The sequence below is a fragment of the Salvelinus fontinalis genome, chromosome 12 (assembly GCF_029448725.1).
Source record: "Salvelinus fontinalis isolate EN_2023a chromosome 12, ASM2944872v1, whole genome shotgun sequence".
Lineage (NCBI taxonomy): Eukaryota > Metazoa > Chordata > Actinopteri > Salmoniformes > Salmonidae > Salvelinus > Salvelinus fontinalis.
In genome coordinates, this window is record NC_074676.1 from 36,594,673 (window position 1) to 36,619,231 (window position 24,559).

The 24,559-nt window shown below is 45.3% G+C and overlaps 1 protein-coding gene across 1 annotated transcript in view; it reads right to left on the reverse strand.

The window, feature by feature from the left end:
* si:ch1073-396h14.1 (disintegrin and metalloproteinase domain-containing protein 10) overlaps nucleotides 1-24,559 on the reverse strand; it is a 67,327-nt gene that overhangs the window by 19,426 nt on the left and 23,342 nt on the right. The window contains exons 7-8 of the mRNA XM_055940581.1: nucleotides 12,829-12,921; nucleotides 12,433-12,601 (exon numbers count right to left, since the gene is read on the reverse strand). Of these exons, the coding sequence (XP_055796556.1) occupies nucleotides 12,433-12,601; nucleotides 12,829-12,921 (262 nt within the window). The remainder of the gene's footprint in view (nucleotides 1-12,432; nucleotides 12,602-12,828; nucleotides 12,922-24,559) is intronic.

The window sequence follows — 24,559 nt, forward strand, 5'->3', positions numbered from 1 at the left end:
CATTGGCTCAATTCAGAGAGTGGGGATGCGTACAGCATTCTTAATGGGCCTGGAGATGTTGAGGTTGGCAGCCCGGCCTGTATGGGGAGTTCTCCAAGCGAAGCATGGCTGCGTTGGCTATGCTCACTCAAGTAGGGGCTCCTTTTGATGCTGATCCTTAATTGCCTTTTGATCAGCCTCAAAGCCATGGGAATCTCCAAGACTTGTGTAATTCCTGGAAGTCATGTAATGCTGAATCCCACAGGGATGAACAATCTCGGATTAATGTACATTTTAATAACAGGCCCATCCACAAAGCAGCATGGATAGGATGCTTAAATTAGAGGTAGCCCTAACCCACAGATATAGGATCAGATTACCATATCCCCAGTACTAACCTTACATAATAACCTTGACTAAATAATATATGACTGACTGCATCCTTGTATTGGCAGGCAGGTGAAAGAGGGCAGCCTTGTTTTGCAGCTCAACCCTCACGGTTCACTGACTACACTCTTGGAGGTGATCCTTCTAAAGTATGTCCATCAGCAATCAATAAAACAAGCTATTTTATTAGTGAGAGGCCCAGGGGGACACTGTTCTGTGTCAATAAAACTATGAGAGTTAGCCTCTGATATGTTTAGCAGACTCCAAACCTCCTTTCCCCCAAATATACCTGCAACAGCTCCTTGGTGCTGACACATTGTTTAACAGAGTTCTTATATAAAAGACATGGGTAGCACGTGCTGGACAGTGTTGGACAGGCCTGATACTCAAAACATACACTTCAGGCCTTGGGACTGTTATAGGGGAAATGAGACAGACTGGGTGGTAGGGAAGTGTGACAGGAGTTTCCTTGGTCTTGTTCATTATTTGCTGAGTATAAAACAAATTAGACATAATTCTTAAAAGATGGTGGTAGTGGTGGTGGTGATGGTAACTGCTGGCTTGCCTCGGAAGCTAAGCAGGGTTGGTCCTTGTCTGTCCCTGGAAGAGAGACCAGATGGTGCTGGAAGTGGTGTTGGAGGGCCAGTAGGAGACACTCTTTCCTCTGGTCAAAAACAATATCCCAATGCCCCAGGGCAGTGATTGGAGACATTGCCCTGTATAGGGGGATGTTAAATGGGGTGACCTGACTCTCTGTGGTTACAAAATATCTGGTGTCCTGGCTAAATTCCCGAACTGGCCCTCATACCATCATGACCACTTAATCACCCTCAGCTTCCTATTGACTCATTCATTCCCCTGTAACTATTCCCCAGGTTGTTGCAATTTTTCGGGCATGGACTACAAGGAGTTGGAAGCGTTCCACAGGGATGCTGGCTCATGTTGACTCCAATGCTTCCTACAGTTGTGTGAAGTTGGCTGGATGTTCTTTGGGTAGTGGACTATTCTTGATACACACAAGAAACTGTTGAGCGTGAAAAACCCAGCAGTGTTGCAGTTCTTGTCACACTCAAACCGGTGCGCCTGGCACCTACTACAATACCCTTCATCTACACACAGTGCCCCATAATGACAAAGCGAAAACAGGTTATAGAATTTTTGCAAATTTATAAAAAATGTTACACAGAAATACCTTATTTACCCAAGTATTCAGACCCTTTGCTATGAAAATCGAAATTGAGCTCAGGTGCATCCTGTTTCTATTGAGCACCCTTGAGATGTTTCTACAACTTGATTGGAGTCCACCTGTGGTACATGCAATCGATTGGACATGATTTGGAAAGGCACACACCTGTCTATATAAGGTCCCGCAGTTGACAGTGCATGTCAGAGCAAAAAACCAAGCCACGAGGTCGAAGGAATTGTCCTCAGAGCTCCAAGACAGGATTTTGTAGAGGCACAGATCTGGGGAAGGGTACCAAAACATGTCTGCAGTATTGAAGGTCCCCAAGAACACAGTGACCTCCATCGTTCTAAAATGGAATAAGTTTGGAACCACCAAGACTATTCCTAGAGCTGGCTGCCCGGCCAAACTGAGCAATCAGGGGAGAAGGACCTTGGTCAGGGAGGTGACCATGAACCCGATGTTCGCTCTGACAGAGCTCCAGAGTTCCTCTGTGGAGATGGGATAATCTTTCAGAAGGACAACCATATCTGCAGCATTCCACCAATCAGGTATTTGTGGTAGAGTGGCCAGACAGAAGTCACTTCTCAGTAAAAGGCACATGACAGCCTGCTTGGAGTTTGCTAAAAGGCACCTAAAGAACTCTCAGACATGAGAAACACGCCTGTTGTAAATTAAAGGAGAAGAAGACTCTCTCACCTCCTCCAGTATTAACTAAAGGAATGTTCTTTGTTAACAGAGGTTTCCCGCCTAAACTCTAACACGTCCTAAAGCGAATACTGGAACAATATTTCTAACATGGTCAGAATGGATCTAAAGAATAATCATGTCATATGGTTGTTATTTTTTTATGTAAGTAAAATGGTTATAAAGGAAATACTGTAACTTGAAAAGTATATGCACCACTTGTATGAAGTCTCCATCCTTAACGTTGTATATGAAATATAAAAAATGATGAACATGTTTATGTAAAGATAGGAATGTGATTTTAGGAGCCATAAGAACATTTTCCTCCTAGAAAATTTACACAGTAAGTAGCCACGCCCAGAGTGAGGTCAGAGAGTGTGTCAGTCTGACGGAACCGTCCCTGTCTCTCAGAGTGCATAAAAAGATTGGTAAAGAAAGTAACATTAGACCAGAAAAACATGAAGCGGTAGCTACACGTTTGAAATGTTTGGAACTTTGAACCTCAACACGAGATGAAGAAAATAAACTCACCTCCCAGACGAGAGACGCGTGTAGAGCTGCAGCTCACATCCAGAGTGGCTTGAACCCTGAATACCAACACGATTTGGAGAAGAAAACTCCCCTCTCAGACAATCACAGCTGATTAGCTGTTCTTAGTCAAATATCTAGTAAAGCTCATTTAAGTGGGACCATCCTACTACTCTTCTCAAATCTCAAAGGCCAACAACCTTCCTAAGAAGGACTGGTTCCGACAGAGATAAACGGCGAATGAAGGCATTCACACGTAAATACATTCATGATTTCTTCCTCCAAACGGACGGCAGTTTGTGTGCAAAGTATATGATTACTGTGAGAATAGTTTCTAAAATGTATCAACGATGGGTCACTCTCTCTCTCTCTCTCCCTCTCTCCCTCGCTCTCTCCCTCTCCATGTCATTGTGTAAAAATCCACCATATTGTGTCAGTTCGTCAGGGACATTTTCTTAATGTATTAAGTGTGTATGTTATCCTGTGTTATAATTTAGTTAGCTAGTAAATAAATAATTAAACCAATTTGTGTAGTACTGAATCATAAGTAAGGCTGGGGTTTTTGAAGATCCAAGGAGGTTACGACTGTTCAGAATTATGATATTTCTTATAGTGGATATTATGTTGAAGATTTGACGTTGTTTCAAAGGTAGAAATCCAATATATTTTGTAAGGTTTTTCTATCTTGAAAATCATTTCAAATGTTATGAATCACTTGTTCACTAAATATTTTTGCTCATATTACATTCTTTCTACCTTCCGAAAATATCGCTCATTTTTTGTGACAACTGATGCGCCCTCTCCTTCAGTGTTGAACTGCATGTAACTGTGAAAACAGTCATCGATCTACAAGTCATTTTGCATGACGAACAACCCCAGGCAATGTCAGTAGCCTAGTCAAACGGTGCACTGTGCCCAGCTTCGCGTGCTGCCCAACGGCCTGTTCCTGATCTGCGCGCCACCTTGACCATTCAAATGCTAAAGTGGCTTGTGTGATATTAGACTTTGTTAGTTGAGTGACAACCTATACAATTTACTAAGTCATTGCTATCTATACGCTGTTGATAATTGTTTTTTACTGTAATAAAAGTTACTCTCAACTGGCTTTACTTGCTGAACAGAGCTTACAATAGATTTTATTTTGATTATTGAGGATCACCAACAGCAATATTTGTTTTGCTTTAAACAATCTGTGAATATGGTTATTTTTAAATTTACAGAGTAATGTTCATAATTTCATAATAAGAACAGCAATGACTTTTGCTAGGCGCACCGCATGGCGAAAGCGAGGGGAGAAAGAAGATCACTCTGTAAAAAATGTCCAACTGGTAAAAAACATTCTATTTTGAGATGGGGGGTGAAATCCAAAGTTCTCCTATACAGTTGAAGTCGGAAGTTTACATACACCTTAGCCAAATACATTTAAACTCAGATTTTCACAATTCCTGACTTTCAATCCAAGTTAAAATTCCCTGTCATAGGTCAGTTAGGATCATCACTTTATTTTAAGAATGTGAAATGTCAGAATAATAGTAGAGAGAATGATTTATTTCAGCTTTTATTACTTTCATCACATTCCCAGTGGGTCAGACGTTTACATACACTCAATTAGTATTTGGTAGCATTGCCTTGAAATTGTTTCACTTGGGTCAAACATTACGGGTAGCCTTCCACAAGCTTCCCACAATAAGTTGGGTGAATTTTGTCCCATTCCTCCTGACAGTGCTGGTGTAACTGAGTCAGGTTTGTAGGCCTCCTTGCTCACACGCTTTTTCAGTTTTGTCCACACATTTTCTATGGGACTGAGGTCAGGGCTTTGTGATGGCCACTCCAATACCTTGACTTTGTTGTCCTTCAGCCATTTTGCCACAACTTTGGAAGTATGCTTGGGGTCATTGTCCATTTGGAAGACCCATTTGCAACCAAGCTTTAACTGATGTCTTGAGATGTTGCTTCAATATATCCACATAATTTTCCTCCTCATGATGCCATCTATTTTGTGAAGTGCACCAGTCCCTCCTGCAGCAAAGCACCCCCACAAGATGATGCTGCCACCCTCGTGCTTCACGGTTGGGATGGTGTTCTTCGGCTTGCAAGCATCCCCTTTTTTCCTCCAAACATAACGATGGTCATTCAATCAAATCAATCAATCAAATGTATTTATAAAGCCCTTCTTACATCAGCTGATGTCATAAAGTGCTGTACAGAAACTATGGCCAAACAGTTCTATTTTTGTTTCATTAGACCAGAGGACATTTCTCCAAAAAGTAATATCTTTGTCCCCATGTGCAGTTGCAAACCGTAGTCTGGCATATTTATGGTGGTTTTGGAGCAGTGGCTTCTTCCTTGCTGAGCGGCCATTCAGGTTATGTCGATATAGGACTCGTTTTACTGTGGATATAGATACTTTTGTACCTGTTTCCTCCAGCATCTTCACACAGTCCTTTACTGTTGTTCTGGGATTGATTTGCCTTTTTTGCACCAAAGTATGCTCATCTCTAGGAGACAGAATGCTTCCCCTTCCTGAGCGGTATTGGCGGCTGCGTGGTCCCATGGTGTTTATGCTTGCATACTATTGTTTGTACAGATGAACGTGGTACCTTCAGCCATTTGGAAATTGCTCCCAAGTATGAACCAGACTTGTGGAGGTCTGCAATTTCTTGGCTGATTTCCTTTGATTTCCCATGATGTCAAGCAAAGAGGCACTGAGTTTGAAGGTAGGCCTTGAAATACATCCACAGGTACACCTCTAATAGCCTATCAAAAGCTTCTAAAGCTATGACATCATTTTCTGGAATTTTACAAGCGGTTTAAAGGCACAGTCAACTTAGTGTATGTAAACTTCTGAACCACTGGAATTGTGATACAGTGAATTATAAGTGAAATAATCTGTCTGTAAACAATTCTTGGAAAGATTACTTGTGTCATGCACAAAGTAGATGTCTTAACCAACCTGCCAAAACTATAGTTTGTTAACAAGAAATTTGTGGAGTGGTTGAAAAACGAGTTTTAATGACTCCAACCTAAGTGTATGTAAACTTCCGATTTCAACTGTAGGTGGTGGTAAAATTGACCAGGTAATCGGGTTAGATAATAAACAGAGCAGCAGCAGCGTATGTGAAAGGGTGTGTGTGTGTGTGTGTGTGTGTGTGTGTGTGTGTGTGTGTGTGTGTGTGTGTGTGTGTGTGTGTGTGTGTGTGTGTGTGTGTGTGTGTGTGTGTGTGTGTGTGTGTGTGTGTGTGTGTGTGTGTGTGTGTGTGTGTGTGTGTGTGATTAACTGTTCAGCAGTCTTATGGCTTGGGGTAGAAGCTGTTCAGGTGAGGGAAAGATGTAAATCCCTACTTAGCACCTGACTTGCATATCTTAGACCACCTATTGCAAAACATTAAATACAAATGTCATCAGTGAATGCAAAATTCACTGTTAAGTGTTTTGTTCATGGAATATTAACACAGTGTTTTCATCAGAAGAAAAAATGTGTTCAATTGTGTTCACTGTTTCCGGCAATCAGTAAATACTACTGCACAAAATTGTAAATCACCCCATCAGTGTCATACCATGTACAATATATGGAAGACATAGGCAATGAAGTTGGGTTACTTCTACGTTACTTTGGGTGACTCCTAAGTCATCATCTCCAACATTGTGACCTTCTATTTTAGAGCTTTGCTTTGGTGTGGATTTAAGCCTATACATTAATATCAGTTGAGTTCTTCCTTTGTATTAACCTTTCCTTATTTGTATTGTGGGTTGTATTTCTGTGCACCAATGGAAAGTCTACAAAACAATTAGCAAACCAACCTTCGTATTGAATACATGGAATTGGATTGTGATGATACCTGCACAAAATGTGCTTATTATTATTTATTTATTTTGTGTATGAAATTGTATGAAATGGTTTGGTGCACAAAATGATAGTAATTGCCCTTAATTCTGCACCTTTGGATAGTTGTACTTCCAATTTTGATCATCATATTATTTGCGTGAAGAGAAGGTGGAGAAAGGCGGAGAAAACGGGTCCGGAGGCAGTGGCGGTTCTAGACCATTTCAACTGGGGGGGGGGGGGGGGGGGGGCAAGCTGGGGCCAGTTGTACTGTTAGAGGGGCCAGTTACATTAGACGTTATTGTTGTCATATCGTTTTCTTCACTGCATTGCAGGCATTAGCAGGCAAAAGACCATGTTCATAATCATCATCGTTGCCACTGTCTAATAACGGATGTAAAAAAAGAACGATAGCAAAAATTAGTTATGTAAAAATTATTTCATACTCCACATTTAGGAGGGCCACAAGGGGGTCCAAAATGGTTGTCACAGGGCGGAATACAACACAGCGGAATACAACACTCAATGAGCTGTATTCCGCTGTCATGACGTTGCCCTCTTTGGGTACAGCGAGCACCATCCCCCTCTTTCTGTCTCCTACAACCAGGCTGCTGTGGTCAGAGAGGTCGTAAATTCCTGGAGGAGATTATCTACTCATGGCCACAGTATAGAGAGAGCATGAGCTTTCATAGAGAGAACAAAGGAATTTCTTCCACCTCACAGAACTTGAGGTCCGAACAGCATTTATGTTCTGGAGAAGGTATAAAAGATCGGTGAAGAATCCAGCTACGAACTGTTCCGTTTGGTACAATTTTGTGAAACTCATGGGAGACAATACGGCCACATTACCATAACGCTGTTTATATAATAGCCTCAGTTATGAGGCTTACATCTAATTGTTGTATAACATGAATGAGTGAGGATGATACTGTTTGTGAAATTGTGTACTGTGATTTTGGACTGTTTAATGAATGAAACTCCAATTCCCTAAAAAGTTTCACTAAGTCATTGGCACGCCCCCAGGGGCACAGACAGGACCTGGCTTCATGAGACAGCCCTTTTCGATGTTCTGAATAAACACCCACCTGGGTTTTCTATCAGCAGACCAGCTTACCTCGATAACGAGAGGGCCAAGGTTTGAGAGGAGACCGAGCTTACCTCAATTACGAGATGGCTAAAGGTTGCAGACCAGCTTACCACGAGAGGGCCAAGGTTTGAGTAGAAGCCATAAACCTAAGGTTTGAGTAGATGGCTGAATCTTTTAACCATACCACGTGGTTAAACTCTTAGACTATCGATACCGACAGAATAAGAACAAGTCTTTGATATTAATTACTAGTCTGCAGCTAGGAATTCGGTATCATTGAACGCGAAGACCGACAACCGCTGAAACACCTATTCTGTAACGACATGAATGAATGTCACTCTGAGCTATCCATTCTAACCACGACAGAGAGAGAGCGGACAAACTCTCCAACAGAAACAAACTTTTCAACAGAGATCCCGACGACACACTGAGCGTAAATATATATATATTGATTGCAATTGTTCCCGAATGAGTGAGCGTTCATGTGCAAAGGATTAGCATTTCAATTGTTATAATTATCACTCTGTCTAACAAGCCGCCATACCGGTTTAGCCCACTAGGGCACATTCCCCTATAATTTCTTTGTAAACATATCTATTTTGTTTGTTTGTGTGATGCATTTCTGTGAATTACTTAGTTAGTAAATAAATGATTTTAAGACAATTGATGTATGGATGACTCATAGTGAAGACTGGGTTCGTGCAGATAACCAACAATTTACGACGTTTGAATGAGACTAACGTGAGGTAAATAATAATTCATTAATCAGAAGACTAAGTGATCAGATATTAAAATATCTGAAAGTTATATTTGGAAAATTATAACTTTATAATCTGAATATTTTCCTTGGTGCTGTTACGCCCTGACCTTAGAGGTCCTTTTTATGTCTCTATTTTGGTTTGGTCAGGGCGTGAGTTGGGGTGGGCATTCTATGTTTTGTGTTCTATGTTTTCTATTTCTGTGTGTTTGGCTGGGTGTGGTTCTCAATCAGAGGCAGCTGTCTATCGTTGTCTCTGATTGAGAACGATACTTAGGTAGCCTTTTCCCACCTGTATTTTGTGGGTAGTTGTTTTCTGTTTTGTGTCTGCACCAGACAGAACTGTTTTGGTTACGTTCGTTCTCTTTGTTGTTTTTGTTATTCAGTGTTCAGTTTTATGAATAAATCATGAACACTTACCACGCTGTGCTTTGGTCCACTTGTTCATGCAACGATGGCCGTTACAGAACTACCCACCACCAAAGGACCAAGCAGCGTGGTGAAAGGGACTCCTGGACAGGTGAGCAGTGCTATCTGGAGTATGAGACAACCTGGGAGGAGATAGAGAGGTGGTCGGTCGACCCAGGGAGAGTACCGGAACCCGCCTGGGATTCTCTAGAACACTTCTTCATGCAACGATGGCCGTTACAGGTGCCCCAACTTCCTAGTTAATTACAGTTACATGATTAATCAGTTTAATCGCGTAATAATAATTACAGAGAATTTTTGATAAAGATACGTTTTCAGTTTTAATGATGCTTAAGACACGACACCGCCATAAGCAAACAGGAAAACACTCACATAAAGGCGACACTCCTAGTGGCCGGGGACTTTAATGCAGGGAAACTTAAATCGGTCTTACCAAATTTCTATCAGCATGTTAAATGTACAACCAGAGGGAAAAAAACTCTGGACCACCTTTACTTCACACACAGAGACGCATGCAAAGCTCTCCCTCGCCCTCCATTTGGAAAATCTGACCATATTTAAATGTTCCTGATTCCTGCCTACAAGCAAATATTAAAGCAGGAAGCAGTGACTCGATCAATAAAAAAGTGGTCAGATGAAGCAGATGCTAAGCTACAGGACTGTTTTGCTAGCACAGACTGGAATATGTTCCGGGATTCCTCCGATGGCATTGAGGTGTATACCACATAAGTTATTGGCTTCATCAATAAGTACATTGATGACGTCGTCCCCACAGTAACCTTACGAGAATACCCCAACCAGAAGCCATGGATTACAAGCAACATCCACACTGAGCTGAAGGCTAGGGCTGCCACTTTCAAGGAGCGGGACTCTAACCCGGAAGCTTATAAGAAATACTGCTATGCCCTCCGACGAACCACCAAACAGGCAAAGCATCAATACAGGACTAAGATCGAATCGTACTACACCGGCTCTGACGCTCGTCGGATGTTGCAGGGCTTGCAAGCCATTGCAGACTACAAAAGGAAGTACAGCCGAGAGCTGCCCAGTGACACGAGCCTACTAGACAAGCTAAACTAATTCTATGCTCGCTTCGAGGCAAGTAACACTGAAACATGCATGAGAGCACCAGATGTTCCGGAAGACTGTGTGATCACGCTCTCCGCAGCCGATGTGAGCAAGACCTTTAAACAGGTCAACATTCACAATGCCGCAGGGCCAGACGGATTACCAGGACGTGTACTGTGAGCATGCGCTGACCAACTGGCAAGTGTCTTCACTGACATTTTCAATCTCTCCCTGTCCGAGTCTGTAATACCAACATGTTTCAAGCAGACCGCCATAGTACCTGTACCAAGTACCAAGAACACTAAGGTGACCTGCCTAAATGATTATCGACCCATAGCACTCACGCCTGTAGCCATGAAGTGCTTTGAAAGGCTGGTCATGGCTCTCTTCAATACCATTATCCCAGAAACCCTAGATCCACTCCAATTTTCATACCGCCCTGACAGATCCACAGATGATTCACTCTCTATTGCACTCCACACTGCCCTTTCCCACCTGGACAAAAGGAAAACCTATGTGAGAATGCTATTCATTGACTACAGCTCTGCGTTCAACACCATAGTGCCCTCAAAGCTCATCAATAAGCTAAGGACCCTGGGACTGAACACCTCCCTCTGCAACTGGATCCTGGACTTCCTGGCGGGCAGCCTCCAGGTGGTAAGGGTAGGTAACAACACACCTGCCACGCTGATCCTCAACACAGGGGCCCCTCAGGGGTGTGTGCTCCATCCCCTCCTGTACTCCCTGTTCACTCATGACTGCACGGCCAGGCACAACTCCAACACCATCATTAAGTTTACCGATGACACAACAGTGGTAAGCCTAATCACCGACAACGAAGAAACAGCCTATAGGAAGGAGGTCAGAGTTCTGGCCGTGTGGTTCCAGAACAACAACCTCTCCCTCAATGTGAACAAGACAAAGGAGATGATTGTGGACTACAGGAAAAAGAGGACCAGGCATGACCCATTCTCATCGACAGGGCTGTAGTGGAGCAGGTTGAGAGCTTTAAGTTTCTTGGTGTCCACATCACCAACAAACTAACATGGTCCAAGCACACCAAGACCGTTGTGAAGAGGGCACGACAAAACCTCTTCCCCCCCAGGAGACTGAAAAGATTTGGCATGGGTCCACAGATCCTCAAAAAGTTTTACAGCTGCACCATCGAGAGCATCCCGACTGGTTGCATCACTGCCTGGTATGGCAAATTGACTCTGTACCGGTACCCCCATGTATATAGTCTCCCTATTGTTATTTTACTGCTGCTCGTTAATTACGTGTTACTTTTATTTCTTATTCTTATTGTATTCAGCACATGTGACCAATAAAATTTGATGTGATGATTTAGTCACTAAATCATGATGATCAAAATGTATCTACTGGGATTTTTAAAAGACAGACTAACTTTCTGTTTTGTCTGCTTGGACTCAGGAGACAAGTATGGTTGTGTTAATCTTTTGCAGGCACATTTTTTACCGTATAATATAGTTTTGATGAATGTATTTATGTTTTGAGAAGGCAACTACAATTATTGTTTGCAAAAGGCCACAGAGTTCTGTGTCTTGTGGACAATTTTTTTTTAATTTTATCGACCACACTGTTCCAAAAAATGCTTGTACGCAATTGAGAAAAAACTGTAGATAGCAAAAGTCTAGGTGGTGGAGTGGTGAACCGGACCGTGCGAGTCCTTCTACAGTGATGTGAGTCTGATTTCAGTCTTGTGCAAGGCAGTGTGTGTGTGTGTGTGTGTGTGTGTGTGTGTGTGTGTGTGTGTGTGTGTGTGTGTGTGTGTGTGTGTGTGTGTGTGTGTGTGTGTGTGTGTGTGTGTGTGTGTGTGTGTGTGTGTGTGTGTGTGTGTGTGTGTGTGTCTTGGGTTGTGTGTTTTGCTTTGCTCATAGTGCCCTCATTCCCTTCAGGGTTCAGCGGGTTCAACAGGGTTTAGAGCACCATAAAGGGGGAGGGGGAGAGAGGAGGTCGCATAGAACGCATGAAAGTCTTTCTCTCACGCCCCTCTGATCAGCCAATCAAAGGCGTCCCAGCTAACGATGTGATGGAAACACCCAAGGTGCTCCACCCCCTGGTCCCCCCTTCCTCGCATACAACAATAATAAAACAGAGAAGGCTTTGTCACATTGTCCCTAGAATAGCAGCACGTGTGTTTCATTGATGACATTCCTGAGGTGTTTTGCAAAGATGATTTGTTTCCGTAAAACACTTTACCCACAAAACCTGGGGTATTTAAACAGGTTGAGTTAGGTCAAATAAGACGCATATGAGATGTGGAAAGGTCAGATGAGATTTTGGCTTCTAGAGAAAACATTGGACCCACAGCTTTGATTGGAGATGTGATCAGATGTGACTCTGTGATCAAAACTCAGGAATGTGTGAGTTTGTGTGGGTTTGTATGTGTGTGTAATGCGGTAGTGTTTAGGAGGGTAGCGGGGCTGTTTTTATGCTTGTGTCCGTGTGTGTGTCTCTATTGCTTTCCAGATCCTGTCTCTCACCTGTCTTGCCCTCCCAGGCCAGCCCCAGCACTCCACTGTAGTCCCTGTTGGTCAGCAGGTAGGACAGACAGTAGTTTCCCCAGTCTCTCTCAGAGAACAGACTGAGCAGCTTCTCTGGGCCGAGGAAGGGCCGATTCAAGGGGTTGGTCTCGTCCTCCTCTCTCATGACCTGTAGGAGACACATTAGCAGCACCTGAGGACGCTGCATTATTTCTATAATAGCTCTTCCCAAAATCACCCATTTTGGTGCCAAGAAGCCCAAGAAGGAGAGGAAGAAAGGGAAAACATAACTAGTTTGTGAATTGCACATATCAAGTTGGTAGCTTAGCTAATCTAAAGTGGATAAGCCTTGAAACACGGAACATTGCAGCCATTGTGAATGAGTGGAGTTCTTACACTGAGTGATTTCACTCTGAAGTTGATTAGCTTGAGACCGTCAAAGTCGGCCTTGTCATAAATATCATTCACCGCTCTCACGTAGGAGGCAACCTAGGACAGGAGGACACAGAGACAAAAGAGGGAGAAGATTCTCATAAAACAGCTCACAGTGTTATATACACTGCTTCTCTTTAGAGGACATTCTACTTCGCTGCTTGAGGAGAGTCATTGCAGAACTGTGGATATGGCATTAATACAATTCATAATCTACTCCACAAAGCTATTTAATCCACTGTATTATCATCATGGGTGGGAGACTGGTGACATTGTACCCTGCATACCGTACACATGCAAACCAGTCACATGCTAACCAGTTCCTACAGAACATAGTATAGAATCCCTTTTCTTCTGCAAACAACAACGACGCACAGTGTGAACTTCCCATAAATATTTCTGCTTCGGAGTGAGGAGACAGCAGCCTCTTCTCTGTCCTGTGAGAATGGTCACCAGTGACAACAAGATCCATATTTACACGCAGATGACATTAGTGCATCATTTACAATGCTTGTTTTAAAAATAAAGACATCCAGTGCCCACAACAAGCGCCATGGAAAACATAAATTGTCACGAGTAGAAAGAATCTGGCTAGGTCAGGAGAGGTAAGACAGGAGCAGATGGCGTGGCTGCCATGTGCCATTAAAGCTGGCAGGGAGATCACATTCACTTACTGAGTGACAGACCTGGGTTCAGAGTATTTGTAATTTAAATACAATGTTCTGTGGGATTGTTTATTCTAAAAAAACAGCCAAAACAAGTAATTTTATTTGAATATTTAAATGGTTATTTGGTTAACTAAATTGTATTTACAATTATTTTCAAATACTTATTTCAAATACTATTTTCAAATACCTGGGTTAAATGCATGGGAGTGTATTTGAGTCAGTGTATTTTTGCATTTTCAAATACTTTCCAATTGCATTCCCAAATACATTCCAATATTCAACTACCTGTTTTTCATATAAAGGTTATCTGAATACTTGTGTTGAAAAGTGTTGAAAAGTGATTGAAGTGCCTGAAATAGTATTTGAACCCAGGTCTGCTGAGTGGACGTTCTGTTTCCTCTGGACTGGAATCGTCCTGTGTGACTTCATAGCAGAGGTGGTCAGAATTGGTCTGCTGAGTGGACGTTCTATTTCCTCTGGACTGGAATGGTCCTGTGTGACTTCATAGCAGAGGTGGTCAGACTTGGTCTGCTGAGTGGACGTTCTATTTCCTCTGGACTGGAATGGTCCTGTGTGACTTCATAGGAGAGGTGGTCAGACTTGGTCTGCTGAGTGGACGTTCTATTTCCTCTGGACTGGAATGGTCCTGTGTGACTTCATAGCAGAGGTGGTCAGACTTGGTCTGCTGAGTGGACGTTCTATTTCCTCTGGACTGGAATGGTCCTGTGTGACTTCATAGCAGAGGTGGTCAGACTTGGTCTGCTGAGTGGACGTTCTGTTTCCTCTGGACTGGAATGGTCCTGTGTGACTTCATAGCAGAGGTGGTCAGACTTGGTCTGCTGAGTGGACGTTCTATTTCCTCTGGACTGGAATGGTCCTGTGTGACTTCATAGCAGAGGTGGTCAGACTTGGTCTGCTGAGTGGACGTTCTATTTCCTCTGGACTGGAATGGTCCTGTGTGACTTCATAGCAGAGGTGGTCAGACTTGGTCCGCTGAGTGGACGTTCTGTTTCCTCTGGACTGGAATGGTCCTGTGTGACTTCATAGCAGAGGTGGTCAGACTTGGTCCGCTGAGTGGACGTTCTGTTTCCTCTGGACTGGAATGGTCCTGTGTGACTTCATAGCAGAGGTGGTCAGACTTGGTCCGCTGAGTGGACGTTCTGTTTCCTCTGGACTGGAATGGTCCTGTGTGACTTCATAGCAGAGGTGGTCAGACTTGGTCCGCTGAGTGGACGTTCTGTTTCCTCTGGACTGGAATGGTCCTGTGTGACTTCATAGCAGAGGTGGTCAGACTTGGTCCGCTGAGTGGACGTTCTATTTCCTCTGGACTGGAATGGTCCTGTGTGACTTCATAGCAGAGGTGGTCAGACTTGGTCCGCTGAGTGGACGTTCTATTTCCTCTGGACTGGAATGGTCCTGTGTGACTTCATAGCAGAGGTGGTCAGACTTGGTCCGCTGAGTGGACGTTCTATTTCCTCTGGACTGGAATGGTCCTGTGTGACTTCATAGCAGAGGTGGTCAGACTTGGTCCGCTGAGTGGACGTTCTATTTCCTCTGGACTGGAATGGTCCTGTGTGACTTCATAGCAGAGGTGGTCAGACTTGGTCCGCTGAGTGGACGTTCTATTTCCTCTGGACTGGAATGGTCCTGTGTGACTTCATAGCAGAGGTGGTCAGACTTGGTCCGCTGAGTGGACGTTCTATTTCCTCTGGACTGGAATGGTCCTGTGTGACTTCATAGCAGAGGTGGTCAGACTTGGTCCGCTGAGTGGACGTTCTATTTCCTCTGGACTGGAATGGTCCTGTGTGACTTCATAGCAGAGGTGGTCAGACTTGGTCCGCTGAGTGGACGTTCTATTTCCTCTGGACTGGAATGGTCCTGTGTGACTTCATAGCAGAGGTGGTCAGACTTGGTCCGCTGAGTGGACGTTCTATTTCCTCTGGACTGGAATGGTCCTGTGTGACTTCATAGCAGAGGTGGTCAGACTTGGTCCGCTGAGTGGACGTTCTATTTCCTCTGGACTGGAATGGTCCTGTGTGACTTCATAGCAGAGGTGGTCAGACTTGGTCCGCTGAGTGGACGTTCTATTTCCTCTGGACTGGAATGGTCCTGTGTGACTTCATAGCAGAGGTGGTCAGACTTGGTCCGCTGAGTGGACGTTCTATTTCCTCTGGACTGGAATGGTCCTGTGTGACTTCATAGCAGAGGTGGTCAGACTTGGTCCGCTGAGTGGACGTTCTATTTCCTCTGGACTGGAATGGTCCTGTGTGACTTCATAGCAGAGGTGGTCAGACTTGGTCCGCTGAGTGGACGTTCTATTTCCTCTGGACTGGAATGGTCCTGTGTGACTTCATAGCAGAGGTGGTCAGACTTGGTCTGCTGAGTGGACGTTCTATTTCCTCTGGACTGGAATGGTCCTGTGTGACTTCATAGCAGAGGTGGTCAGACTTGGTCTGCTGAGTGGACGTTCTATTTCCTCTGGACTGGAATGGTCCTGTGTGACTTCATAGCAGAGGTGGTCAGACTTGGTCTGCTGAGTGGACGTTCTATTTCCTCTGGACTGGAATGGTCCTGTGTGACTTCATAGCAGAGGTGGTCAGACTTGGTCTGCTGAGTGGACGTTCTATTTCCTCTGGACTGGAATGGTCCTGTGTGACTTCATAGCAGAGGTGGTCAGACTTGGTCCGCTGAGTGGACGTTCTATTTCCTCTGGACTGGAATGGTCCTGTGTGACTTCATAGCAGAGGTGGTCAGACTTGGTCCGCTGAGTGGACGTTCTATTTCCTCTGGACTGGAATGGTCCTGTGTGACTTCATAGCAGAGGTGGTCAGACTTGGTCTGCTGAGTGGACGTTCTATTTCCTCTGGACTGGAATGGTCCTGTGTGACTTCATAGCAGAGGTGGTCAGACTTGGTCTGCTGAGTGGACGTTCTATTTCCTCTGGACTGGAATGGTCCTGTGTGACTTCATAGCAGAGGTGGTCAGACTTGGTCTGCTGAGTGGACGTTCTATTTCCTCTGGACTGGAATGGTCCTGTGTGACTTCATAGCAGAGGTGGTCAGACTTGGTCTGCTGAGTGGACGTTCTATTTCCTCTGGACTGGAATGGTCCTGTGTGACTTCATAGCAGAGGTGGTCAGACTTGGTCTGCTGAGTGGACGTTCTATTTCCTCTGGACTGGAATGGTCCTGTGTGACTTCATAGCAGAGGTGGTCAGACTTGGTCTGCTGAGTGGACGTTCTGTTTCCTCTGGACTGGAATGGTCCTGTGTGACTTCATAGCAGAGGTGGTCAGACTTGGTCTGCTGAGTGGACGTTCTGTTTCCTCTGGACTGGAATGGTCCTGTGTGACTTCATAGCAGAGGTGGTCAGACTTGCGCAAACCTAGTTTACTCCAAAGATAAACTACGCATAGGCCTGGTAGTTTTCATACAGTATAGTGTACAGCATCCCAGCAAGTTAGGCAAGCAGCGGGTGGACAGGCAGGCTGGTTAGCAGGAGGTCACATTGAGCCTTTGACCCAATCGGTCCACCAATTATGCCAGAGTTCACTACAGGTCTATGGGACTGGGCCTGTGTCATGGGCATGGAGTCTCAAAGTCACACTACTCACTACTGGTGTCAAAGACTTGGCTGCAGCCATCTTGGCAGCCCCTGCTGCCATAGTAACAGTGCTGGGCATGGCCATGATGTTACTAAATACCGATGGGTGTAGCTGGCACAGAAGAGATAGAAGGCATCCAAATGGCACTTAAACCTGTGTTGATATGCCCTCAGCATTGGGTTAATTTAGCCATGTGGGGTAGTTAGAGCTTACGACTGGCACACCCTCTTGGCACCTATGTCACCCTGACAGCTCTCTCCTAATCCTTCCCAGTGTAATGCCACAGCAGCTGTGTGGTCAAGAAAGGAGAAGGATTGTAAATTGGCATAGAGAAGGTGGTTTTCTGCAGGCACTGACTGCATAACCACCACCAAATACGATGACTCTGGCCTTTTACGAAAGTTTAACATAAAGAGCGAATTAATTAATTCATATTGTACATACCAAATGGAATTCGAAATTGTCTCCTAATAATCTGTTTAATGCAAATCTGTCATGCAAATAACTGCTGGTCTCACGGTAATTGACTGTTAATGAACATAAACACATTTATCATCTCCAGGCTTCCACGCATAGCCTACAAACCACTAATGTGAACCTTTTGGAACACCTACATTTAAGAAATGTTGCCGTTTTAAAGCACGTTCTCTGCAGTTCTACATATTTTGCCATGGGGGCGGGGAGAGAATTTTGCAAATTTATAACACATTTCATGCAGTTCTACTCATTTTTCCATGGGGAAGGGATACTTATTCGCAGTTTTAAAGCAAGTTTTTTTCAGTTCTACACATTTTGCCATGGGGTGGAGATACCCTACATTTTTGCAATTTTATAACAAACACTTCATGCAATTCCACTCATTTTGAGAGAACAATTTACGTTTGAAAGTTAATTTCCTACAATTCTACACATTTTGCCAAAGGGTGGAGAGAAATGTTTGCAGTTTTACAGATCATTTCCTACAATTCTACACATTTTGCCATGACTTATGCCATGTTAATGATATCTCAGTGAGAGTGAGGGCACCTGTCCTGAGTGCTCGGTCGGTATTTGGACATGATTACTACAAATTTAGATAATTGGCTAGACTAACTTTCCAATCATGGTGGGGTGTTCCAAAATAGGGGAGGGTTGTCTAAGTTTTAATTTTGCTTTGGGGAGGGCTGTGTGTTTTTTTTATTGGACACAGGGGAGGAGAGTGTGTGTTTTTCTCTGGTTTACATTAGCCCTTTTGCAGGTTTTACTGTATAATTTCTTCCATCCTTGCCAAATTTCCTCATATGCTTGCATGCGCCCTTATGCACTTTGGTACAGCCCTTATGCACTTTGCTTTTCCGTGCGCTAACTTTTACTATTCTAACTTTTTGATGTTAACTTTTACTATTCTAACTTTTTGATGTTATTGATCATAAATTATTATTGAAGAAGCTCACTTGCTATGGCTTTACATCACCTGCCATCACATGGTTGGTTAGTTATTATCCAATAGAACGCAGAGTGTTCTTCAATGGAAGCTTCTCTAACTGTCACACGCTGATCTGTTTCACCTCTCTTTGTGCTTGTCTCCACCCCTCTCCAGGTGTTGCCCATCTTCCCCATTATTATGTCTTTATACCTGTGTTCTCTGTTTGTCTGACGCCAGTTCGTTTTGTTCGTCAAGAGAGTCGGACACTTGTCGGGTGAGTCGGGCACCTGTCGGGAGTTTCTCGCTCAGTGTTCCCTCATCATCGAGCTGCAGCACTCCTCCTTCCCCTCAGACAGCTCTAAGATAGCGTACCTCATCACGCTGATGTCCGGGAGGGCTCTCACCTGGACTACAGCAGTATGGGAACAACAGTCGGCCTAATGCTTCAGTCTGGAGGAGTTCGTGGTGGAGGTGAAGAAAGTTTTCGATGCTCCATTGTCCAGGAGAGAGGCTGCCCGGAAGTTACTCCAGCTTCGGCAAGACTCCTGCAGTATGGCAGACTATGCAGTGGATTTACGCACGTTGGCAGCTGAGAGTACCTGGAACATGGATGCGCTGTTCGACATGTACCTGCACAGAGTATCAGAGGAAGTAAAGGACGAGCTTGCAGCCTGAGAACTACCAACTGATCTCGACTCGCTCATCGCCAAGACCTTTCGGATCGATGAGCGACTATGGGAGCGAAAAAAGGAGAGGAGGTTCAATTTCACTCACCCGCCCAAGGTTTCCACCCTTGTCACACCACCCTGGATTATTGACCTCTGCCTGCCCTGACCCCGAGACTGCCTGCCGTTCTGTACTTTATGGACTCTGATCTGGATTACTGACCTCTGCCTTCCCTTTTCCTGCCCCCTGATTTAGTAATAAATCTGTCGTATTGAGGAGACCAAGGCGCAGCATGATATGTATACATTCTTCTTTTAATGAAGAAAGAACACAGAACAAACGAACAAAGTAACAAAACGAACGTGAAGCTATATAAGACGAGTGCTGACAGGCGACTACACATAGACAAGAACCCACAAAACCAAAAGGGAAAATGGCAACCTAAATAGGATCCCCAATCAGAGACAACGATAAACAGCTGGCTCTGATTGGGAACCAATTCAGGCCACCATAGACCTACAATATGCCTAGACTTACAAACACCCCTAGACATACAAAAACCCTAGACAACACAAAACACCCATACCCACCCTCGTCACACCCTGACCTGACCAAAATAATACAGAAAACATAGATAACTAAGGTCAGGGCTTGACACCCCTCCCCCCAAAGGTGCGGACTCCTGACCGCAAACCTGAACTTATAGGGGAGGGTCCAGTGGGCATCTACCCTCGGTGGCAACTCTGGTTCTGAACGCCGCCCCACATCTTTACACTGGTCCCTCCGCCTTTGTAGAGCCGAACCGTGGCTCATCGCCGGAGGCTCCGGACTGTGGATCGTTGCCAGAGACCCCAGGCTGGGGACCGTCGCCGGAGACCCGGGGCTGTGGACCGTCGCCGGAGACCCCGGGCTGGGGACCGTCGCCGGAGACCCCGGGCTGGGGACCGTCGCCGGAGAACCCGGGCTGGGGACCGTCACCGGAGACCCCGGGCTAGGGACCGTCGCCGGAGGCTCCGGACTGGGGACCGTCGCTGGAGGCTCCGGACTGTGGCCCGCCGTTGGAGGTTTCGGACTGTGGCCCGTCGTTGGAGGTTCCGGACTGTGGCCCGTCGTTGGAGCTTCCGGACTGTGGCCCGTCGTTGGAGGTTCCGGACTGTGAAACGTCGCCAGAAGCTCTGGACTGGGTACTGTCGCCGGAAGCTCTGGACTGGGTACTGTCGCCGGAAGCTCTGGACTGGGTACTGTCGCCGGAAGGTTGAGGAAGGTTGAGGGCTGAGGACACGCACCTCAGGGCGAGTGCGGGGAAGAGGCACAGGCCGTACTGGACTGTGGAGGCGCACTGGAGGCCTGGTGCGTGGTGCCAGGACTGGTTGTACTGGGCTGAGGACACGCACCTCAGGGCAAGAGCGGGGAGGAGGAACAGGACGTACTGGACTCTGGAAGCCTGGTGCGTGGTGCCGGAACTGGTGGTACCGGGCTGGGACACGCACCTCAGGGCGAGTGCGGGAAGGAGGCACAGGATTCACTGGGCCGTGGAGACGCATTGGAGATCCGGAACGTAGAGCTGGCTCAATACGTCCTGGCTGGATGCCCCTTCTAGCACGGCAAATGCGAGGAGCTGGAATAGAGCGCACCGGGCTAAGAATGCGAACTGGAGACACCGTGCGCATCTCTGCATAACACGGTGCCTGACCAGTTACATGCTCCCCACGGTAAGCACGAGGAGTTGGCTCAGGTCTCCAACCTGACTCAGCCAATCTCCTCGTGTGCCCCCCCAAAAAACATTGGGGCTGCCTCTCGGGCTTCCGTGCTAGCCGTACCCTCATATCGTCGCCGTTCCTCCTGTACTGTTTCTACCTGCCTCCATGGCAGAGTCCTGTCCCCTCGGTACTTCTCTTCATAGTATCGCCGTTCCGCCTTCGCTGCCTCTATCTCCTCCTTAGAAAGGCGACACTCCTCCGGCTGTGTCCAGGGTCCTGCTCCATCCAGTATTTCTTCCCAGGTCCAATTCTCCACAAAGCGCTGTTCCTCCTTTTCACACTACTTGGTCCTTTTTTGGTGGGTTCTTCTGTCACGTCCGTAGTATTGAGGAGACCAAGGCGCAGCATGATATGTATACATTCTTCTTTTAATGAAGAAAGAACACAGAACAAACTAACAAAGTAACAAAACGAACGTGAAGCTATATAAGACAGGTACTGACAGGCAACTTCACATAGACAAGAACCCACAAAACCAAAAGGGAAATGGCAACCTAAATAGGATCCCCAATCAGAGACAACGATAAACAGCTGCCTCTGATTGGGAACCAATTCAGGCCACCATAGACCTACAATATGCCTAGACTTACAAACACCCCTAGACATACAAAAACCCTAGACAATACAAAAACACGCATACCCACCCTCGTCACACCCTGACCTGACCAAAATAATACAGAAAACATAGATAACTAAGGTCAGGGTGTGACAATTTCCCAAAAGTCAGACTCTTCCCAGACACCAATTAATTTTCCTCAGCTTCAGAAGCATCTAAATTCACCAAATATTGTGCGTTTATATTCTTGAGACTTGCCCAGAGAGAATTGTTGATATTATACAACATTACGTTTTCTTTTTAATAAAAAAATGCATTTCACATACGTATTTACTATTTTACAGATAGAAAGAGGAAAAAAATATTTATCCACAATCTGAGTTAAGTCTGGTCCAGGAGTGTTTTAACAAAATTACATCAAAATATTTAGGATAACTTAATCCAGTGTCCCGATGTTACAGATTTTGTTTTTTCCATTTATGTTTTGAGGTTGGACTTGCGGCACGAATAGCTCGTTAGCACGTTGGACACACCATTTGGTGTCACCTCGTTAGTCAGTATGTGCTGCACCTGTGCTGGTTTCCATCTCGTTAGTGGGAAGGTGTTTCACCTGTGCTGGCCCAGGTGCTATTTAAGAGTGTCTGGCCCAGTGTTCCAGTTGTCTTGAGAGATGTGGAAGGTCAACACTATTATTTGGCTTTCCCTATTTGAATTCTAGAAAGACAATCCTTCATCTGATCTTCCCTGTTTTCATTTTTCTCCACTTTTTGGTTTGTTTCCTGTTAAGTTTGGTGGGGGTTTTCTTTTGTTTCCTCTTCTTAGGCAAATTTAGTGGCCGCTAATGGTCAATGGTGTATATTCATGGATGCTAAGGGAAACCAGGCTTACCCCCAAAAATCACCAAGAAAAAAGAACAAAATAACTTTGTTTCTCACTCTGTTTCATAATTTTACTTCAATTCACAAGAGGCTGAATGTATCTCACAGGAGAAGGCATCCGAGCAAGCGAAACAGTGGCCCTTTGTCTCTCTACGTGTAGGCCATATATCTGATGCTGTCTGGTACAAATGAGTTTGTCATTGTTGCCGCTCGTAGCATTGAATGCAAGGGAAACCAAGAAGCATTTGGGCTCCCTTGACAAAAAAAGTATACAAAATTAGCCAATCAGCTTTGAGCTAAACTGAGCGTGCTCAACTGTGAATGGTCCTGGACACCAAAAAAAGTGTCAAGGGAAGCCAGCTTGGATTTGGCGTCTCTCCTATCAAATCGCATTGAGAGCATACGAGAGCACCAGCTGTTCTGGATGACTGTGTGATAACACTCTCGGTAGCCGATGTGAGCAAGACCTTTAAACAGGTCAACATTCACAAAGCCGCGGGGCCAGATGGATTACCAGGACGTGTGCTCAAAGCATGCGCGGACCAACTGGCAAGTCTCTTCACTGACATTTTCAACCTCTCCCTGACTGAGTCTGTAATACTTACATGTTTCAGGCATACCACCATAGTCCTTGTACCCAATGAAACGAAGGTCACCTGCCTAAATTATTACCGCCTCGTATCACGCAGACCGGTAGCCAGGAAGTGCTTTGAAAGGCTGGTCATGGCTCACATCAACAGCATCCTCCCAGATACCCTAGACCTACTCCAATTCGCATACCGCCCCAACAGATCCACAGATGACGCAATCTCAATCGCACTCCACACTGCCCTTTCCCACATGGACAAAAGGAACACCTATGTGAGACTCCTGTTCATTGACTACAGCTCAGGGTTCAACACCATAGTAACCACAAAGCTCATCACTGAGCTAAGGACCCAGGGACTAAATACCTCCCTCTGCAACTGGATCCTGGACTTCCTGATGGGCCGCCCCCAAGTGGTAAGGGTAGGCAACAACACACCTGCCACGGTGATCCTCAACAAAGGGCCCTTCAGGGGTGTGAACTTAGTCCCCTCCTGTACTCCCTGGTGTGGCCAAACACAATCATTAAGTTTACTGACGACACAACAGTGGTAGGCCTGATCACCGACAACGATGAGACAGCCTATAGGGAGGTCAGAGAACTGGCAGTATGGTCCCTCAATGTGAGCAAGACAAAGGAGCTGATCGTGGACTACAGGAAAAGGCGGGCCGAACAGGCCCCCCATTAACATCGACAGGGCTGTAGTGGAGCGGGTCGAGAGTTTCAAGTTCCTTGCTGTCCACATCACCAACGAACTATCATGGTCCAAACACACCAAGACAGTCGTGATGAGGGCACAACAAAACCTTTTCCCCCTCAGGAGACTGAAAAGATTTGGGATCGGTCCCCAGTTCCTAAAAAAGTTCTACAGCTCCACCGTCAAGAGCATCCTGACCGGTTGCATCACCACCTGGTACGGCAACGCTCGGCATCTGAATGTAAGGCGCTACAGAGGGTGTGTACAGCCCAGTACATCACTGGGGCCAAGCTTCCTGCCATCCAGGACCTATATAATAGACGGTGTCCGAGGAAAGCCCATAAAATTGTCAGACTCCAGTCACTCAAGTCATAGACTGTTTTCTCTGCTACCGCACGGCAAGCGGTACCAGAGCGCCGAGTCTAGGACCAAAAGGCTCGGACCAAAAGGCTCCTTAACAGCTACCCCCAAGCCATAAGACTGCTGAACAATTAATAAAATGGCCACTGGACTATGAAATTGACTTCCCCCCCCAATTTGTTTTGTACACTGCTGCTACTCGCTGTTTATTATCTATGCATATTCACATCACCCCTACCTACATGTACAAACTACCTCAACTAACCTGTACCCCCACACACTGACTCGGTACCGGTAACCCCTCATTATTGTTACTTTTTATAAGTTTTTTATTTTATTTTTTACTTTAGTTTATTTGGTAAATATTTTCTTAGCTCTTCTTGAACTGCACTGTTGGTTAACGGCTTGTAAGTAAGCATTTCACGGTAAGGTCTACACTTTGTATTCGGCGCATGTGACAAACAAAGTGTCCTTGATTTGATTTTGATACGTCATTGACAGAAACAACTTGAATTGT